General features: G+C 40.3%; 1 protein-coding gene across 1 annotated transcript; it reads right to left on the bottom strand.

The window, feature by feature from the left end:
* Positions 1-1,443: 1,443 nt before the first annotated feature.
* Positions 1,444-18,501, bottom strand: nadka (NAD kinase a). Its single transcript, XM_085344375.1, has 12 exons — positions 18,407-18,501; positions 16,920-17,096; positions 13,923-14,006; positions 6,313-6,442; positions 6,087-6,195; positions 5,898-5,983; positions 5,714-5,816; positions 5,427-5,569; positions 4,842-4,941; positions 4,092-4,249; positions 3,822-3,904; positions 1,444-3,404 (listed from the first exon to the last, which is right to left on the bottom strand). Exons 2-12 carry the CDS (start codon positions 17,069-17,071, stop codon positions 3,257-3,259), a joined length of 1,296 nt encoding a protein of 431 aa, XP_085200501.1. The 5' UTR covers positions 17,072-17,096; positions 18,407-18,501; the 3' UTR covers positions 1,444-3,256.
* Between the last annotated feature and the right edge of the window lie 571 nt (positions 18,502-19,072).

The raw sequence follows: 19,072 nt of genomic DNA, 5'->3' as shown, positions 1-19,072 counted from the left end.
TGTACTTCTCCAAAGGGAGGGAGTGTGTAATCCTTCTGTTTGTCCGTCTGTTCGTTAGCAGTGTATCGCCCAGTTTTCAATATATCATTTTCAAATTTTGTGTGATGGTACATACCAATAACAGCTCGAGCTGATTTAATTTAGGGTCAAGTTCAAGGTCAGACCAAAAGTGAAAATCACTAATAACTTTATATTACCCACAATTCTTAGTGGATTGTTTTCAAACTTCACAACAATATACCAGGCCTTGTATTTGACCTTGACCATAATTGTCACTGCCCAAGAAACCATGTATCATATGAAAGGGCATGGAGAGAAGTACAACAACATTTGACGTCACAATAACAGGCTGACGTCAACGTAACTTTTTAAAGTGGTCTTTTCAGTCACCTTTTACACGAGGATTTTCAGAGGAATGTTTTTGTGTATGTTAAGCCACTTAAAACTGAATCATGATGAATCATTCAAGCATAAAAAACACCTTATCAAAGGATGAACCGGTGTTGTGTCTCTATAACAGGCAACTGGGCAAAGTAGCTATTTTAAATGGTTTCTTTAGGCTCCTTGTTGCTGGAAACGTCACAAAACAGAGCTATCGGGTGAAAACTTATAACTTGGCGTGATGTACTTGTGTACGTGTGTACTTAAACATTTTGGGGAAACTGGACAGGACGAAGGACAAAAAAGTGGCAGGACTTTAAAAATAAAATAAAATACTGATCTACAGCAGGTGAACATTATCTGAAAGTTACGTCCTTAAGAAAGAGGGGGGGAAAGTCAGCAAAGACCTGACACGGGACCAGCTGATCCATCTACTTCTCACTGAAGCCTGCACTTCACTCCATGGCGTTGGGGGATCTCGAGTACCATGTGACTCAGGACTGTACTTAAAGTAACTCTGTGCAAATGCCCGTGATTTTATCATATAACTGGTTTCATTTGTCGAAGCACATGATCAGACGGTTGTTGGTTAACCCTGTTTATTAAATGTTTTGGGAAAAATATCAGACTCCATATTAGAAACATTAACAAGTGTACTCATACAAAATTCCCATTTACAAAAGTGAAAAGCACTTTGAGAGTTGACAATGCTTCACAGAAGGGTCGTCAAAGCCTGGTTATCTTACTGAACTTCGCGTGTGTGTTTTTAAACTGAGATTAAACAGTTCAGACCAACATTTGAAATAATTCTGCCACCGTCCACGTCAGAAATGACATTTTTCACTTTGTCCTGGAATGCATTTCAAGAGATATTTAACTCAGTTTGTACTTCTGTCCAATGACACCGTGCTAGAAATTCAGTTGGATGAGCAGAACTACTAAAAGCAGATTGGTCTTCATCAGTGAAACAGAATTTACAACCAAAGAATGTAAAAGAAAAAGTACTAAATAGATTTATTATCCATTAGTAATACATTAGAAACTGTTAATAAACACATGAACTTTACAAAATACATCTTATTCAAACATTACATTTATATACATACTCAAAGGTTTAAGGAATAATTAGCTGTTAGTGCTCGGGTGGTTTTTGTTTAGCGTTACAGATGAAAGCTATTCATCTTTTCACCCTGACACAGTTTGTTGAGCCAATTCACAACACATATATATTAACTTCCGGGCACTAAGCCCGAACAGACATGTAAGGCAGGCCACCTCAAAGTAATCACGAAAGGCAGCACAGGGGTAAACTGATAAGAACAGATCCAAAGTCTCACACACAGACCATTAAACCACCCACAGCCCACAGACATTGGTCTATAAAATATACTATGGCTTAAAGCACATTTTAAAAAGCAGACTTTAAAAATACAAAGTATGAAATACGAAGACTTCCAATCTGTGTTCTCTTAGCCTGGAATGGATACCGCCTCCTAGTGTTCACCCCGTGGTTGATAGTAGAGATATTACACAATGTAATAAATGACACAAACGAGTGACAATCAAGTGCTGTGAACAGCGCAGACAAACAGTCACAATGTGGTAACAATGAGAATGCACAAAAACACAAATCTGTGATTTTTGTTTTTGTTTTTAAAGTGTGGTGTAAACCTTGAAAAATATTACTTCTTTACATGAATGATACCAGTGTTTAAGGCACAGTCTGTAATGTTGTGTTGCTAGGTAGATGTACTTTAAATCTGCTCCTCCATGAGACGCAACTAAAAAAAAACCTCTAAAAACAACATTTGCCTTTCATTGATAGCATTACATCCATTTTTTTTTTTTTTTTACCAGAGTTGGATCTTTCCTGGAAGGTGCAACTCTGCCGTCACCCCCACAGAGAGCTAGTTTTTACCCTGCCATCTGATTAAAAAGTGCTACGACACATCTGATAACCACCATCTGATAACCACAACTGACCTTTAAGTTTCAGTACAAGATCACTTCAAGTGTTGCATTTCCTTTTCATTTTTAGTCAAAACACTTTGTTAACAAGCTGAAGTTTCAACTTCAAGAAAGGAGAGGTTTTCACAGCATTCAGATCCTGGAGTAATAGTGGAACCAAACTCCATTCAAAAATCCATCGTTTTAAAAGTCTTACACACCGAACGTCCAGTGGGAACATTTGGGAAATTGTATTAATGCTTCAAAGTTCACAAAGAAAAAAAAATTTATTTGGTTTAATTTTCTTTAACTAATGCTTTTAAAAATGCTCATTTGTCTTTATTTATTAAAGTCATATTTTGAATTTTAAGGGCATGTCGCAGCGTCCACATTTTAGCCAATTGCAGTCGTTACAGGAGCTTAGCTTTTTACTGTCGTGAACGAAATGTTTACCAAAAAACAAGAATGATGAAACAGTATTTTAGAAAGTAGGACTTAGTATTAGTTGTTTGTTTGTTTTTTTAATTAAAAGGACCTTGAATGCTTGTCCTTATTTTCTATCATATATGCACAGTGGTACACTGGTAGAGCTTCAAACTGCTCAGTCATTTTTTTCCTTCTAGTTTTGGGTATTTATGATGTCAGTGAGAACAGACAATCCCTAACCTTCTGTTTACAAAGCGCAGCCAATCAAAAGAAAGCTGTCTTCATGAGGGGGTGGGGGAACTAAAACTGTTGCCATGAAGGTGGATGAAATGAGGGGCTGTAGCAACCTCGTTTTACTGAAAACTATTATAACAGATTTTTTTATTTTTTTGAAGAGAGTTTGGTGAGACCTATCCGTAAAAGATGGAAAAAAAAGAAAAAAAAATGGCACAGAGAACGGTCAAGCTAAAACCAAGACTTTAAGGAGACCCCGAAGAAGGCCTCAGAATTCCTCATCCTCTGAGCTGAGGTAGTTCTGCTTCTTCCTCACGTTCCAGTGTAAGCACTGGGCCAGGCTCTCGAACCAGTCATTAACCGGGTCCCGGAAGCAGATCGATGGAACGGGGAAGCAGGAAGTGGTGATGGTAATACTGGAGCAAGAATTGAAATGGGAAAAAAATAAATAAATAAATGAAAGGAGTTGTACTTTTTAAGGACTGAACAAGGAAAGAAAATGTTCATTGTTTGCAGTCTCAACAAAAGAGGTGTTGTCTTCAAACCTCCTTATAAAAAAAAAAAAAAAAAGAAAAGAAGAAGAAAACAGCAGGCATTTACTGAGGAATCCTGGCAGCTCTCTTCCAATAACCAGAAAGCTGATTATGTTTTTGCTGAGTTACATAAAGGAAGAAGCTGGATCGGACTCAGGAGACACTCATGGACTCAAGCCCATTAAGGCAGGTTGATAAGGTTACATAACAAAGCCTTTAAGTGTTGAGGCAGCTGCAGGGGCGTTAAACTTATCAAGTGTGTGTCTATGTCTATATCATGGCCTCGGCATCCAGACTAACCTGTCCCCGTGGCAGATCTCTTGTCTCTTTCGTCCATCAAACGACACCCATGCTGTGTTTCTGGCGTCACATGAGAGCATTATCTGAGAGGCAACGCAGAAAAAAAATGCAGAAGTCACAGAAAGAACATGCTTCATCTTTTGTGTGTGTGGCGTTACCGCTCAGATTCAAACGAGATCTACTTGTAAGACTTGCCTGTTTCTTGTTAAAACAAATAAATAATAGCAAATGCACGTGATGAATGAGCTTTTTTGGCAAGTTCGCCAGTACCTTGAGCTCCACCCCGGCCGGCACCACGATTGGTCTGAAGGAGAGAGAGTGCGGGCAGATGGGGGTGATCATGATGGCTGGGACGTTGGGATGGATCATGGAAGCTCCTGCTGCCACTGCGTACGCTGTGCTGCCTGTGGGTGTGGAGACTATCACACCTGAGTGGACAGAGATGCAAAAGCACATTTTCACTGAAGCCCAGGTACTTAATGCACTGAGCCATCAAAAGAGTGTAACGAAGGGCAAAGTTCAGCCTGCATCTCTGACTGACCGTCACCCCTTAGTAATTCTTGTGCAGAAGAAGAACTTTGTGCAGAAGCTTCTAGACATTTTTCTTCCTAAAATAAAAAAGCCAAACCTTTGCAGTGACCCATGGATATCCTGAACACTTAAGAGTCCCAGAGAGCAGCCATTTGGCTTTTCTACCTTTAAAACCCACCATTTCTAATTCCATTGTTTTGATTCAAATTCCATTGTTTTCATTCAAATTCCATTGTTTTCATTCAAATTCCATTGTTTTCATTCAAATTCCATTGTTTTCATTCAAATTCCATTGTTTTGATTCAAATTCTGTTGTTTTCATTCAAATTCCGTTGTTTTCATTCAAATTCCGTTGTTTTCATTCTAATAAGCACATAGTGAAGCAAAACTGTTGTTAGCCTTATCAGCACGCAGCACTGATCTGATTTCACTGTCAGCACGCCCTGATTCTGGACGGCCTCGAAGTCTCCGCGCTCTCATGCCACTCACCATCTCCCTGCACCGTAGTAATGAGGTGTCCATCCAAGAACAGGTCTACGTTAGAGAGATAGGAGGAGGGTCCTCGGTCCACCACCACCTCATTCAGTACCTGCAGATTTGTGGGAGGGAGGAGAAAAAAAAAAAAAAAAACACAATTCACACATCAAACGATTTTCAATTTGCCACAACCCCCATGTCTGCTGATATGATGTCACCCACTCGCACCACATTGTTGGATTTGTGCCAGTACAAATATTTGTCAGAAGCCATTAACCTCATACGTGCGGTCAGAGCTACATTTCGCTAATGACTCAGTTTGCTCCTGCCGCTCTTTAAACAGCAGGTTAACAGCCTGCAGGCGCCTTCTTTGAAGACGGCCGAGTCAGGACGAGCAAACTGCATTAGCGAGCCGTTTTGACCTATTTTTAGCGCGGGCTGAGGCTGCGAGGGGAGCTGGACCCTGCAGTTATGTGACAAAAACTTTTATCGGAGAACCAGAAGCTCTAACCTACAGGGGACAATCGTCTGTGAATCTGCATTCTGCAGCAGGAACAGTTTGAATATCTATGTCCCAATGCGAGGTGGACACATTACCTGATACTGCATGGCTTTGCGGCTACTTTCAATGTCCCCGTTGGTCAAAATGATCCCCTTTTCGTCCACCCTGGACTTCTTTTCCCAGTTCTCTTTGAGCACCCGCACTTTCAAGCGACTTCTTAAGACAATGGCAGCGTTACCTGCAATCAGTACAAATGCTTTAAGCTTCCTTTACGGAAAATAACACACAAAAACTTTCAGCTATGCAAAAAGAATGGAAAGATTTGTACAAGTAGGTCATACAAACATGGAGGCTGAAAGACCAGTTAGAAAACATTCATTACCTTCAATAATTTGGTTGACCTGAGACTGGTAGTTTTCAAATTTGAATGGGGTCAGAAAGCCCAGGGAACCCAGGTGGAAGGACATGACTGGTGGAACGCTCTCCTACGATGGGAGGAGACGGTTATGTTTACAGCAGCAAAAGCAAAAACGCACAGAGTGCGGCGTGGGCGACCGGCTGAATACCTGGAAGAGCGAAGATGCGTACAGCAAAGTTCCATCTCCACCGAGACAGATTATAAAGTCTACACGGTTGGAGATGTCGTCGAGATCTAAGAGATATGTAGACAACAGCTCATTTAAATCTCTTATTTTAAAAAAAGAAAAGTTATAAACACTTCATGTAACTGGATCAGAGATGACTGGTGTCCCTACCTTCTCTGAAAGTGCAGAATTTCTTTGTAACGGCCGCAAAGTTTTCATCGCCTGAAATGGCTGGGTCCTCCAGGACTTTCTTTTCCACGTAAACAATCATGCTTTTCACCTAAATGACACACGACAATCGAGAGCCTGTTATTTTTACTGGACATGCGGTATAACATTAACACTCAGCAGCTTCCCACCAACAAACGCTGCCCCCCGCCCTTCGGTTTGTGGTTACCTCGGTGAGGAACCTGCAGAGCTCTTTGAAAGGCTGTAGCAGACTGGCATCTCGGATCTTCTTGATGACAAGGACACTTTTTGGTGGTTTGTTCCACGTCAGCCTCTGGCTGGCGGGATCCTGAATGTGCCTGAACAAAGAAACAGGTCCGAACAAAGACATCGTCACTTGGTGCAAAACGGCACCGAGCTGCATCACCGGCTTACGTAAAGGGCCTGGGACGTGAGCACCGAGATCTTAGTCAACACATCTTGTATCAGCTAACTGAAAATTCCTCTTGTTCATCGCCACCAAGGCTGCTCAGAACCTATCCAATTAGACATGTCGGCTTACTGTCTAGCTCTGCTGCCACACACTTGTGAATCTGTCTGCAGGGTTCTGACTCAACCCCATGATCATCTCGGTTATTAAAATCCTTACAAAACTGCAAAATATGCAAGAAAAAACAAACAAACATCTGATTAAAACGTTGAAGTAGAAACTAACAGGACGGATGAAACTCTCACAGGTTAAAAAGAGATAAGTCTGCTGACCTGAGTTAGTTACAGCTCTGCCATACATATTAGGAACTTAATGACTCTAGAATCAGCTGATTCTAGTTTCTGTACAAGCAGTTCCTATGCAAGAAGCTGGTTTTACAGCCCTGGAAATATATGCAATTAAAGTTACAGGAGTGAAAAGTCAGAAATTATTCAGGCTCCGTCACCAGTAGCATAACTGCACAGTCAAACATACTCATTATTTTTTATTTATTTATTTATTTTAAAAACACACTTTCATATAAGAGCTTTTTAAAATCCTTCCTTATTGATTTTAATCAAACCGCATCTACACATTTCAGTAAATCCTTTAATAAACGTTTGGATCAAACCACTAAAGCCACTTAAAATGCATGATACAATAGGAGTATTATGCACCGACCCAGCATTAGCTTTGAAACAAAATGAACATTAATTAGCTTAGCATCAGCATGACTTTTTGTGGGGTGTTGAGCCTCGTTACAGTCAGGTGGCTAAATTACCGAGAGGAATAGATTTTCACAGAACAACTTCTCCCTTATCTGTTATCAATAAAACTTCAACATTTCAATTTCAGCTGTAGAACGAGCATAGACCTCAGGAATGAAATAAAATCATGTGGCTATCCTGGTGCAAAAACTTCCAAAACTACTCATGACAAGACTTCAGCGCATTCATGGATACAGTTGGACATGCAAACACATACAAAAATGAATAATTATTAAATAATGCATTAACCTACATGAGTATTTCTGTGAAATCAGCACTGAATGTGTGGGTGACCACAGGAATCAGACAAAGTACCAAATCATATCTGTGGTGCTGAAGTTGTTCCATCAGCCTGTAACGGTTCTTCCCTCCGTGAGTGTGTTGAGACCTTACATCTCTACATATAGTTTACAGCTTTCTGTCAACAGCAAATGCACATGACCTGCTATTTTTTTTTAATGCTAAAAATTTGGAAGTTGCAGCAACAACCACACTGACCCGCTTTTTCACTTCTTCTGAATCAATGTCACAGGAATCAACGCAATAGATTGACTCAACATCCTTAAAGCTTTAATCCTCACCCGAGGACATATTACATGCTTCTAAAACAGCTGCCACACTGTTAAAGCAACACACTCCGACTAACCCCATATGATAAAACAGTGACCAGTGTTTAAAACCCCCCCCCAAAAAAACCCCCACAGCAAACACACCTACGAAACTCCCACCATAACAGATGAAAAAGCAATGACACATTCAGTTCCCCTTTCTTTAAAAAACAAAAAAACCCTAAAATGACGTAAAGACAAAATACCCCCAAACTCAAAATTTGAACAATCACAGATTACTTACAAAGGCTGTGAGGGCTGGTACATTCTTTAAAACAAGAGGACTAGTTACATGTAGTAAAACATTTCAAATGATTTGGCTCTGACTGACCTGAACACACACACACACGTGTCCAAACATCTAAAACTGAGCAGTGCAGGCCTGCTTTCAAACACAATCACATGAGACAAAAGCAAAACTTCATTAGCATTTGAAGCAGCGACAAGCTGTGATCCATTCATGGACAGTTTCTCCTCTGACCACCTCAAAGCATGCTCAGCCTGACCTTCCCCTTTCAATCAGTAAGCCCGGCACACATAAACAACAACTTTTAAATGTTTATTTTTGTTACCGAGCCGCAAAAATAAAGTGGAATTCTCTGTCTAAACTTAAGAAGCAGTTTAATATTACCTACACTGCAGGTCACTGGAGTGCAACTCTCTGAACATCTGTCTGGCAGCGGTGGCATGCCAGTTAATATTTCACCTATTGAACATGTTCTCTCTGTTGAGAAAGACAGAAGATGCTAGAAAGCCTTCTCACCATTTCCAGACCCTGTTCTCGCTGTGGCTCGCAGGAGCGTCCTGCAGTACACACTGGTTGAACTTCATAACTGTACACATGTAACGGAGATGCTGCTTCAGGATGACTCAGCTGGAGAACGGGGCTCTGTCGTCGTGGCCCGTTCTGACAAAACAGTTCATTCCGCTTCTAACTACTTCCTTGAAAGCTGCACATTATAGCAGCTGAATCAGTTTGCTTCCTGAAGTCCAGTCGCGAGTCAGCCACCGGCAGTCTGAGAGGCTGGAAGTGTCTCCATGCGCTGAAAACAACTAACAACAACAAGCAGCAACGCCACCCCTGCTGATGGATCGTCCGTGGCTATATTTGGCCCAGCGAGGACTTAACACTAAACCTTCCTGTTGCATTCTGCTGCTGAATCAGACCTCTCACTCATCTTAAAGTTGACTTCATCGCAGACTCCGCCCACTCTGCTGTACTGAACCCGCCCATTTCTGGGAAGGACCTTCCTTGTCAGACAGGTGTGATTATCTCAAACACTGAAACCACGCCGGTACAACTCGGACCTGGTACAATGCAATGAAAGGCCTCTTAGACCAATGGGCATGACAGATGACTAATGTGACCTGTCAGCTTAAGAAAGGAACCAATCAAACACATCAACAGAGCTTTTGTTAGGAAATTATGCAATTCTGGGTTATGGTATTACACCAGGATCTATTTGAACTTCCTCATGCTCTACGGTAAGCAGAGAGAGATTTAAACAATATGGACTTTATTGAGAGGATAAACATTATAGCATAAAAATCACATTTCACACATGATATAATGGGAACCTACAGTGTGACTGTAACAGGAAACACAAATAAGTCACAAACCAAATAAGTTGCCTTCAGACATTAGCTGTCCTTAGTCTCCCCGCTGACATTTTCACATCAGTGTACATTTATATAATTAGAAAAAACTGAGCTGAGTCAAAGTTTATGAATAGTACCTGCTGTAAAATATTTTTGGGGCATTTCTGGGAGTCCTTTAGAAAGTGATCATCCTCAATCTTCCACTAAAACCTAATATTACAGTAAATTTCTATGAAGCAAACAAACAAAAAACCCAACTAATTTGAACTCTTCTTATTCTCTGCACGCTTAATTTAGCCTGTTTTTGCAACAGATGCCCTTCCTGACAACCCTAAATGGATTTGTGTCTCCTCCCAAAATCACAAATGTGTAAATCACTACACCTGTTCACTGGTATGCTAGTAATGCACACTCTGTTTCTTATCTCTGCTTGTGTGAACTGCTCACGCTTGGTGCATCTCATTGGGCTTTACCTCAAAATAATATATTAAACATATTGTCACTACCATTGGGCCACTCTGGATAATTAAGTAGTTTTGATCACAAGGAATTAAACGTACTTGTAGATTTAATAAAAGGCCAGGTTTAATTTGGTTCAATTAAATCTCTACTTAGTGGGAAAAAATTAACATAAGTTCTGATTATGTTTTAGCACATGTAGGCATGACATAAGCACTCTGTGTGCATTCAGCGGTACTTCGGATTTGACTACAGTTGCCTCAGCTCTCGTCTTTCAAGTGGAAGTCAACAAAGCAATGAGGCACAACACAGAACAAAGGGAGTAGCATGGCTGGTCTTCAGAACAATGCACTGTGAAGTTTTCAGGGTGTATTTAGGGTGTCGGGTATCAATGTGGCCACATGTGTCTGCAGTTCCCCGAAACAAGTCGACAATGAGTGAAACAAGGCTGCATCCATCTGCTTTGAGCACTCACAGCCTCACCCTTCCACAGAGTGTGATGTAAGAGGCGAGTTTCCAGTTAGGAAGGTCTAAACTGGTGCTGCTTTACCTTTAATCACATTTCCTTCTTCCTACTGCCCTAAAGCATAGCACCTACTGGTCACAGCAGCTGAGGGTCCACAGTAGGTGCAAACATTACACTTGTAAACACTGAATATGTGAAACCAGGTTATCCTGAAAAGAACTACAGTGCAGCCTTTGGAATAAAGATAGTCTGGTTTTGCTACTTTTAACCTGTCGAGCAGCTTTAAGGGAGCTAATCTGCCTGAACAAACGCAGACACTTATGTGATTGATCGAGTCAAGAGATCAACAGTTTGAATGTCAAGACTTTCCTAACTGCAGCACGATGAGTGATCTAGGGCACAATCAAATAAGGTGACTCGTGTATATGACAGTGATGCCACAGTGACTGTAAGAAACAAGTAGTGCTGACGCCTTGAACAACATTATCAAAATATGTTGGATTGCATGCAATCTTTTATGCAGAGAAACTACTGGATTCCTGTACATGAAAGTTGAAAAGGTGATTCCTTTGCAAATTGGTGAGCATCCAAGATTTGAGGAAACTTTGGCTTTTTAAAAAAAATGTATCAACAAAAAAAATGACCAAGAGACTGACAGCAGAAAAGATGGACGTAACCACGGCGACATCACCCAATCTGAAGCCGTGACATGATCGGTCCTGCCGCCTTCATCTTTGGTTGCAAACAACAGGATGTGACAAAAAGGGGCAGGAATGACCACAAAGCTCCTACGCTTATTCGCTAATGGTTTGTGAGTGATCACCTTTTGGCCAGTGAGTGTGTAGATAACACTATTTTGAAACATAATGACAAGGATTTACAACAAACAGACTTCCTCTCTTTTTTTTTTTCTTTTTTTTTTGTAAATTGAGTGGGACGTTAAACAAGTGACCGAGCCCATAAACTCGCTAGGAAAGCGTTATGTTTTCCCACAGACGTCTATAGGACCACAAAGGTTTTTGCAGCCACAGCTATGACCATTTTTTGACCTTCAGGTAGAATGCAGGTTTAAGACATTTACACTCTGGCTGCTTTTTTTTTTTTTTTTTAAATTACGGTTTATGCTTGTGTCCATGAAACCAGCCATTACCACAGGAACATAAGAAGAAAAAAAAGAAAAGCATGCTGTTGCAAGTTGTGTTACTAAATAGTCAATTAAAATAATTTTTAATGTTTATGGAGGCTCAGAAAGACACAACGGTCAAACGGTAACAGCTTAAACATAGTGAAAGTGTCACATAGCCAAGTAATTATAAAGTTCAGCAATGTGAAAGGGACCCATAACGCTTCTCTTATTCTGGGTATTTTGCTCAACACACAGGACACAAAGAACAGTGAGGCTGTTTTCAGCCACACGAGAAGAACTGAACAGAAATCGTTGTTGATATGCTCAATCTAAACAGTTGTAAAAGTCATTATTCGAACCTTCACGTTCCCTTCTTTCTATTTGACAACGCAACACAGCGTTCTTCGATGCTACACGTTATGTTTAAAGGTAGATGCGCAGCAGGACACTCACTTATCATCCAGACACGGCAACCAAGAAATTTATGAGGCCAAACAATCAAACACTCTTAAGTAGTCAAGGCACATGACCTTAAACCTCAAATAAAGCATGGAGTGATCTGAGGTTAAAATTAAAATAAAATAAAATAATTTAAAAAAAAAAGAATTTCTCAAACCTGCAGCTAGTCTGCACTTTTTGCTTTTCTAAATTTGCATTTCACAGCACACTAAACCCAGCGTGCCTCTGACAGATTTGTCAGACAGATTCAAAAAAAGGAAAGCAGATGCGCTGATGTGATCCAATGTGTGATTATCACGAAGCACCCAACAGACTCATAAACACTAATAACCAAGCTCTGTTTAGAATGAAATCACTGATGACAAATTAATAAATGCCAACACAACAATGAAGAATGATGTTAGTGTAATGCTAAAGCTCATTTTGGATTCAAGGTTCCACTTTAAGCACTGAAACCGGCTGATAAAGACTAGACGTGAAGTACCAAACGATGTGCAACATGCTGCGTTTACACTTGGAAGTTACAAAAGAGGAAATTGGCACATTTACATGGAAGACTTGTTCTCATAAACTGATTATTTTAAAGAAGTGAATGATAATGATTTTTAAGCTGTGTTAACTAGTTTTACAGCAAAATTGCACTGGAGTTCAGAAACAATGGAGCATGTCAGTCATGACGCCGACACATGCTTAACAGTATTTTTTCTACACTTGTTTCCTCATCCTGGCGTGTCCTGCACAATGTGGACGGCTGATCAAGTTACTGATTAGTTAGTATGCACATGGTCTTCAATCTTGTGCAGAACATTTAGCTAATCATTGTTAAAGGCGTTGGCTAAAAAATATATATATATATTCGGCACATTGGAGTATGTGCTGCATGTGCACGCGTTCAACGACCTGAGCTCTGAGAAATTTACCTGCTTTTGAAGATCAGCACGAAAACAGCCTCAGAGCATCAAACTCAGCTCAGGCTTTATTCTAGATTTAAAGTAAAACCTGACTCGAAACATGGAAACCTAAAGTGACTGTGTATTAGCAGTCAGCTGTATTAGCCCTGCTTTGCTTGTGTTAAATCTGTCCTACTCTTTCATTTATTTATTTTTTTTAACTGAACAGAAATGCATTTCTGTTTTTTGTTTAAAAAACAAAAACAGAAAAAAAATTTGCTTTTTTTAAGTGTAGAGTAGATCTATATGGGTCATTTAAAAAAAGAAAAGAGATCCAACAATAACTGAAATGAATGTGTACTTTATGACACTATTGTGTTGCTTTTATTATCAATACTGAGCCCACAGCACTTCCTTAGTGACAATCACTTATTTCAGATTATTTTTCTTTGTGCCTCTCCAAAAAAGGCCAGAAAAACAGACTCTGCTGCTAGCTTTAACTAGGCCTTAAAATCATCCAGATCTGAAAGGACTTGCAAAAGTTCAGATGGCACAAGTCTCACCGTGATGCTAAAAAGCTCCTTTATAGCCTTTAACGCTAATTTGACTGCAGCATTTAGACCCATTGTGCTACGAAAACTACACAAGACTGACATGCTAGATTAGCGTCAAAGTTAACTACAGGATTGCATAACTGAAGGTAAAAGAACTGGTCCAAAAGTTGACCACTCATGTCCTTATTGGCTATTGCAAATAAGGACATTAGCAACACTGCTCTTTTCTCTGCTCCAAAACCCTTTACAGGCCCAACCGGATTTCAAAGCAATGACACGATGCTTTGTTGTACAGGTGGGTTTTAGTGATGCAAAGACACACTAAACTCACTACTGTTCACTGTACAATGACTCACACTGAAACTAAAGCTTAGGAATGACTTCCAAAGGTGGACAACAATAAAAAAAATAAATAAAAAAAAACTCTCCCTGTTTGACTTACATTACTGCATGTGGGTTCTGGAGCATGCATGCCTTGGGGCCGAATGTCGTCACAGGGCTCGGTCCATGAAGTGATTGAGTCCTCCTAAAAGACAGGATAAAAAAATAAAAAAAACATTCACATGTAAACACAGCAAGTAGTTGGGCAAGAACGCAAATGAAGACTCCAAGGAATTTTAAAATGATCTCATCTTACTCGAACTGCGCATAAGTTGACCCCACAACCTCTTCTACTGTCATCTGTTCGTTTACAGGAAACTGGAAGCTGAGCTCAAGACCAGACGATGTCACTCACCCTTTGATGCCGATGCTAGTCTCTAGAAATTCCCAAGTTACCAACTCTTTTTGTCAAAGTTTTCACCAAACAAATTACACTTTTAATTTCAGTTTTCAAGACAAAAAAAGAAGAAAAAAAAAAGGGGAAGCGAAACAAAGGCTGTTGGAGACGTCTACAAAACAGAAGCGGAAGTTCAGAATTTACAGAATTCACAAATCAGCCGATATTTGCTTATTTTGTGTCTACTTAGCTTCGACACACCACTAGAGTCTCTATTTGTGTCACTGCGTCGATCTGGAAACCTTTCATTTGATAGGTGAAAGTGTAAACTGTGGCGCTACAGCCCAGTGCTTGAAATGTTCTTTGTTCAGATTTAGACTTTTTTGGGGCGTCTGTTTGTCGTAGGTGCAGCGTTAACAGTGCATCGGTGAAATTAAGCCCGACAAGCTGTTTTATAAGCCTTACTTATCCACTTACTTACTCTGGAGCTCACAGAAATCTGCTTTCTGCGCAGTGGAAAAAATGAAAATCTTAAGCACCTGTCTGTATTAGGCTTTGTTAACGCATTGTGACTGGAGTGTGGGGTCAAAAGGTCAGCGGTGGCATTCACTGACGGCGCAAACGCAGCCTTCATGCTGAATCACTCAATCAAATCCTCTTAGCCGTCTCACTCTGCGAATGCACCATCTGCCGTTTACGCGCTCTTAAAGCTGCACTGAACGATATTTTCATACAAACATGTAAAGAAACTAACGCGCAACGCCAGAGCCGCTGCTCACACTGACAAAAGCACTGACAGTTATCACCAAGTCTGCAACTCTACAGAGTCTGTTGCTGCTCTTGTTTCGCTCACTGCTTTGGTATTTGTCAGAACGCCAAAAAACTGGAGTCCAATGGGATGATGTGGAGAAAAGGCAAATGTTTTAAAGTGACAGCAGTTCGATCAACGATAAGCAGTCGTGAGCTTGTTTTAGGGTCATTTTTCCCCTCCAGTGGAGAAAAAACAAAAAGTAATGCAACTTTAAGACTTTTACATTCACCAAATGGGCAAAGGAAAAAAGAGAAGAGAAATAAAAAGATGAAGCTCTGACACTAAAGTACAAAAACAGAGTAAAGCTGTGTGTACTTTGGATTTGTGGTGGTAGCAACCAGAGAGCATAAAAGTAAATGGCATTTAGTGACTTCAAGCAACTATGGGCAAAAAGACTGCTCAGGTCAGTCTCAGGTGAGAGACTGACGAGACTACCAATGAGACTTAAGCATATCGTTGATTGACATGTGACCAAACATAAGGCCAGGGGGACAGAATTGGCCTGGAAGGCTTTGGAAGATGCTTTACAGCTTTTCCTACTGACAAAGACCTCCACATGACCACTCATACCACACCAAACTAGTTAAGTGTTAGATAAACAATTAAATAATAGAAAGGTTCTCTATTATAGAAATCTATTTTTTTTTATAGTGGGTCCAAAAAAAATTCTGTGAATTAACCAAACCCGAGACTTGCTGCTAAAACTGTACTTGACCTCTGACTAAATGTTTAGTTAAAGGGCAGTTTCACTGGTCCGGCCCACTTGAGATCTAAATGAGCTGTATCTGACCCACGATGTAAAATGAGTTTGACATCCTTGCATTAGACGGTCACCTAGGTTACCAGAGCCTACAACGTCCCCAAGCAACCAGCTGTGTACGTAAGCTTTACTTCCGCGTAACTTCTCGAGCAATCTGAGAATGTATCAATATTTCAGTCCAGCACTGGATCACAGTGCAGGTGGAGTCACAACATTTTTTTAAAACTACTCCAACAGAAGATATTGTATTGCGTTGTATTAGTAAAATAATACACAGATATCAAACTGTGATCCGCTTATCGTAAGCTCTGGTCTTATTGAAAGCTTTTAACTAAACTCACGTTAGTTACTTTTCAGCCAAGGAGGTCCACTTCACTTTTTGCTTTGCTACAATGAAAAGGGTCCTTTCCCAATTAGGATAAATTCCTCCTAAATCTTAATGCTTCTGAAAAAAAAAAAAACCTTGCAACATGAACAGTTAGCAAACCAAAGAGGTTTTAAACATCCTGTTTTCGTGAAGTCAGATACCCACACAAATCCATTTCACAAAAGTCTCAGCTGCTGCAACTGTGATTGTGTCTCAACATTTTCCAATCTGCTTACAAGGTGGTAGCGCAGTAATGCAATCAGGTTAACCGATTGCATTACTGGACTATAGTCATGGCAACATGGACCATTTTAAAAAAAAGAAAAAAACATCTGGATGTTTCAGGCTGAACACTTGGCATCGTTACATGTAGCGGGCCTCTTCGTGGCTGTTTGTATCTGTGTATGTGTGTGACAGAGTTACTGCAAATTTAGTGAGAAGTAATGAATTAATATCTTGACCTTTATAGCAACGCTCTGTATGAAAGTGAGCTGACCAACTGGACAACAACTTAAAGCATATTGTAAATCCAGCAAGCCCTGGTTTGTTTGCTTAAAGGTTAGTCTGCACCAGGGTCACGTCTCTGATAAGCAGGAGGTTTTGACCAGTGAATCAGCAATTTTTCACTCACACTCACACGACCATAACCCTAAGGAAAGATAAAAACGAGGGGTTGAAGTTATAAGTAATACTGTTCTTCTGACTTTGCACTTTAAACATGGCTCATTACCACCTTAAAAAAAAAAGATAAAATCAAGTTTCATGTGTGGACAACTGCTTTACCTGTATTCAAAGGAGGTGCTGGCTGAGGAAGTGCTCAAGCTGCGGACTTTTCTGTTTCTTCGAGTCAGGTTGCGGGCAGGCACCTCCCCTCCATCACAGGTGGAGCAGGAGTATGGGGCAGATTCCACTCGCACGTCCTTTCCGCCCTCCATCTCACACAGCCAGGCTGGAGGTAAACTGACATGACACAGCAATCTTTCGTGAGTAGAGCGATCAGGTGTCACGCAAAGTGTGACACCTGATCTGTATCTGTATAATATACAGGATATAAACTGCGACAAAGGAATGAAAACTAAGTGACAATAAATGCTGGGCGATGACGCACAACTGTGTGAGGCTGGTCGAAGATGATTTTCAAAGCCTTTTGTTCAAGTTATTTTGAATGTGGGAAAAATACAACAGTATGTATGTTTCTCACAATCGGCTCAGAATCAAAAGAAATGTGCCAATTTATGTATTCATCCCCACTGACACCCAAAGAAAATGATCACACAAAAGAGCTGCTGAAATAACATTTAATCGCAGCCTTAACAGATACAGGGACTATAGCATAAGAACTTAAAAATAGACTATAGCTAGTAATATTTACCTAGTGAAAGAGCTGGCAAAGTTGCACACATAAAATATATTTGTTCTTCAATTGCTAAATGCCAATTTTTTTAATTTGCGCCCTCTCCCCTCAATCACACTCCTCCCATGAGGTGCATCAACAGCAATGAGTTTGTCCTGATCTGCTCACTCTGTTCATTAACACCCTAGCAACCATTGATCAGCTCAGCTGGCAGAAACAACCCCGGCTCAGTGTATTGGCTGCATGCGCCAAACTTCATGTAATAAAACCAGCTTTTGTACTGATGGTCCAAAAGAGGCAAAAACTTACAGAACATCATTCCAACTATTATATACATAAAGAAAACACGAGCGAGTCTACAGCTCGGGTCACATAAAATCTACTGACGCGCTCAAATATTTCTATTCATTTTATTTTATTTTATTTTACTTCTATCGATCTTACAGATTACATCTCCCAGTAACCGGCGTTCACCAAATTACATAAGGGTTAATATGCACTCTTTTCTAAGTCGATATTAAATTGAAATAAAAGTTTTTGTCCAAACAGTAAAAACTTCAAGTTAAGCCAAAATTAAGCTTCAACTAAATTATATTGGCTAAAGTTTTTTCCTTACCGTCAGCCAGCTAGAGAAAAAGATGCAACCTAGCTTACACAGGTTAATGTTTATTTTGCGCTTAACAGCCTCGTCTTTGCTCTCTTTGTGATTTATCACTTTTCTAATGGTCGAACTGTCCCGTGTGGTCTACAACAGGACCTCCACCGACTTGCCTGACTATATAAACGGATGAATGGTGGCGACCACAGATATATCACCGGTTAGGCAACTGAGCTAGTTCCCAAGCTAAGCTAGCAGTTAGCCGTCCTGATCACAGAGCGTCACATCATCCAGCTGCACGGCTACCTATTTACTCACAACGTCACGGGAGACGACGCAAATCTGGCGCGCGGCAAAATCCCGCAGGATCAGAACTTCACCATTATTATTCGCTTTGATAATAATATAGTTACACCATCTCACTACTCAGGAATCAACAATCGCCTCGCAACTTCCTCATACTGACCAGCCAATCACGGGCTCCCTCTGCGCCGACGTCATATTGGACTACCACTCCAGGCTACAGCACCACAGGTTATATATACAGCATTCAGATTATATCACAGGACCAAACTACATTGTAGGTAAAAAATTATACGGCAAAGACATAAAGTTATAGCTGCTGCATGAATTAAGGGATTATTTTGGATTAATGATTCCACTATAGCCTCCAGGTTTAAATTTCTATCACCCCTCTTAATGATTAAACCGCAAAATAACCTTTATTCCGCTTTATTCTGTTTCTTTCCATTAAACAGTACTGTGCGGGAAAAAACATCCCTCATTTCTTTTATATTTTCCTTACAAGGGACTAGACTCTCCTTGTCATTTTTGAAAATGGTCTTTAGCAATGGTTCTGGTCTTTCATGGTTTTTCTTTGGGCATTGCTTTTTTACTCATTTTCCAGTCCGAGTACCTCACCATTTTGACAGATGCTGATTTTTTGTTTTGTTTTTTAGCCATTTAACATTCATATAGTCATTC

The sequence above is a fragment of the Diplotaxodon limnothrissa genome, linkage group LG20 (genome assembly GCF_057381915.1).
Source record: "Diplotaxodon limnothrissa isolate DT_005_m linkage group LG20, D_limnothrissa_male_GT1.1, whole genome shotgun sequence".
Lineage (NCBI taxonomy): Eukaryota > Metazoa > Chordata > Actinopteri > Cichliformes > Cichlidae > Diplotaxodon > Diplotaxodon limnothrissa.
Note: the sequence above shows the minus strand (reverse complement) of the source record. Positions and strands in the feature narration are given on the sequence as shown.

What these genes read in the sequence shown, in the direction of transcription:
- nadka (XM_085344375.1), bottom strand. Translation starts at nt 17,071, where the DNA reads ATGGAGGGCGGAAAGGACGTGCGAGTGGAATCTGCCCCATACTCCTGC. An exon ending in TACTACGGTGCAGGGAGATG is followed by an intron (nt 4,250 to 4,841) that starts GTGAGTGGCATG and finishes CTGTCCACTCAG; the next exon opens with GTGTGATAGTCTCCACACCC. An exon ending in GAGATCTGCCACGGGGACAG is followed by an intron (nt 3,405 to 3,821) that starts GTTAGTCTGGAT and finishes TTCTTGCTCCAG; the next exon opens with TATTACCATCACCACTTCCT.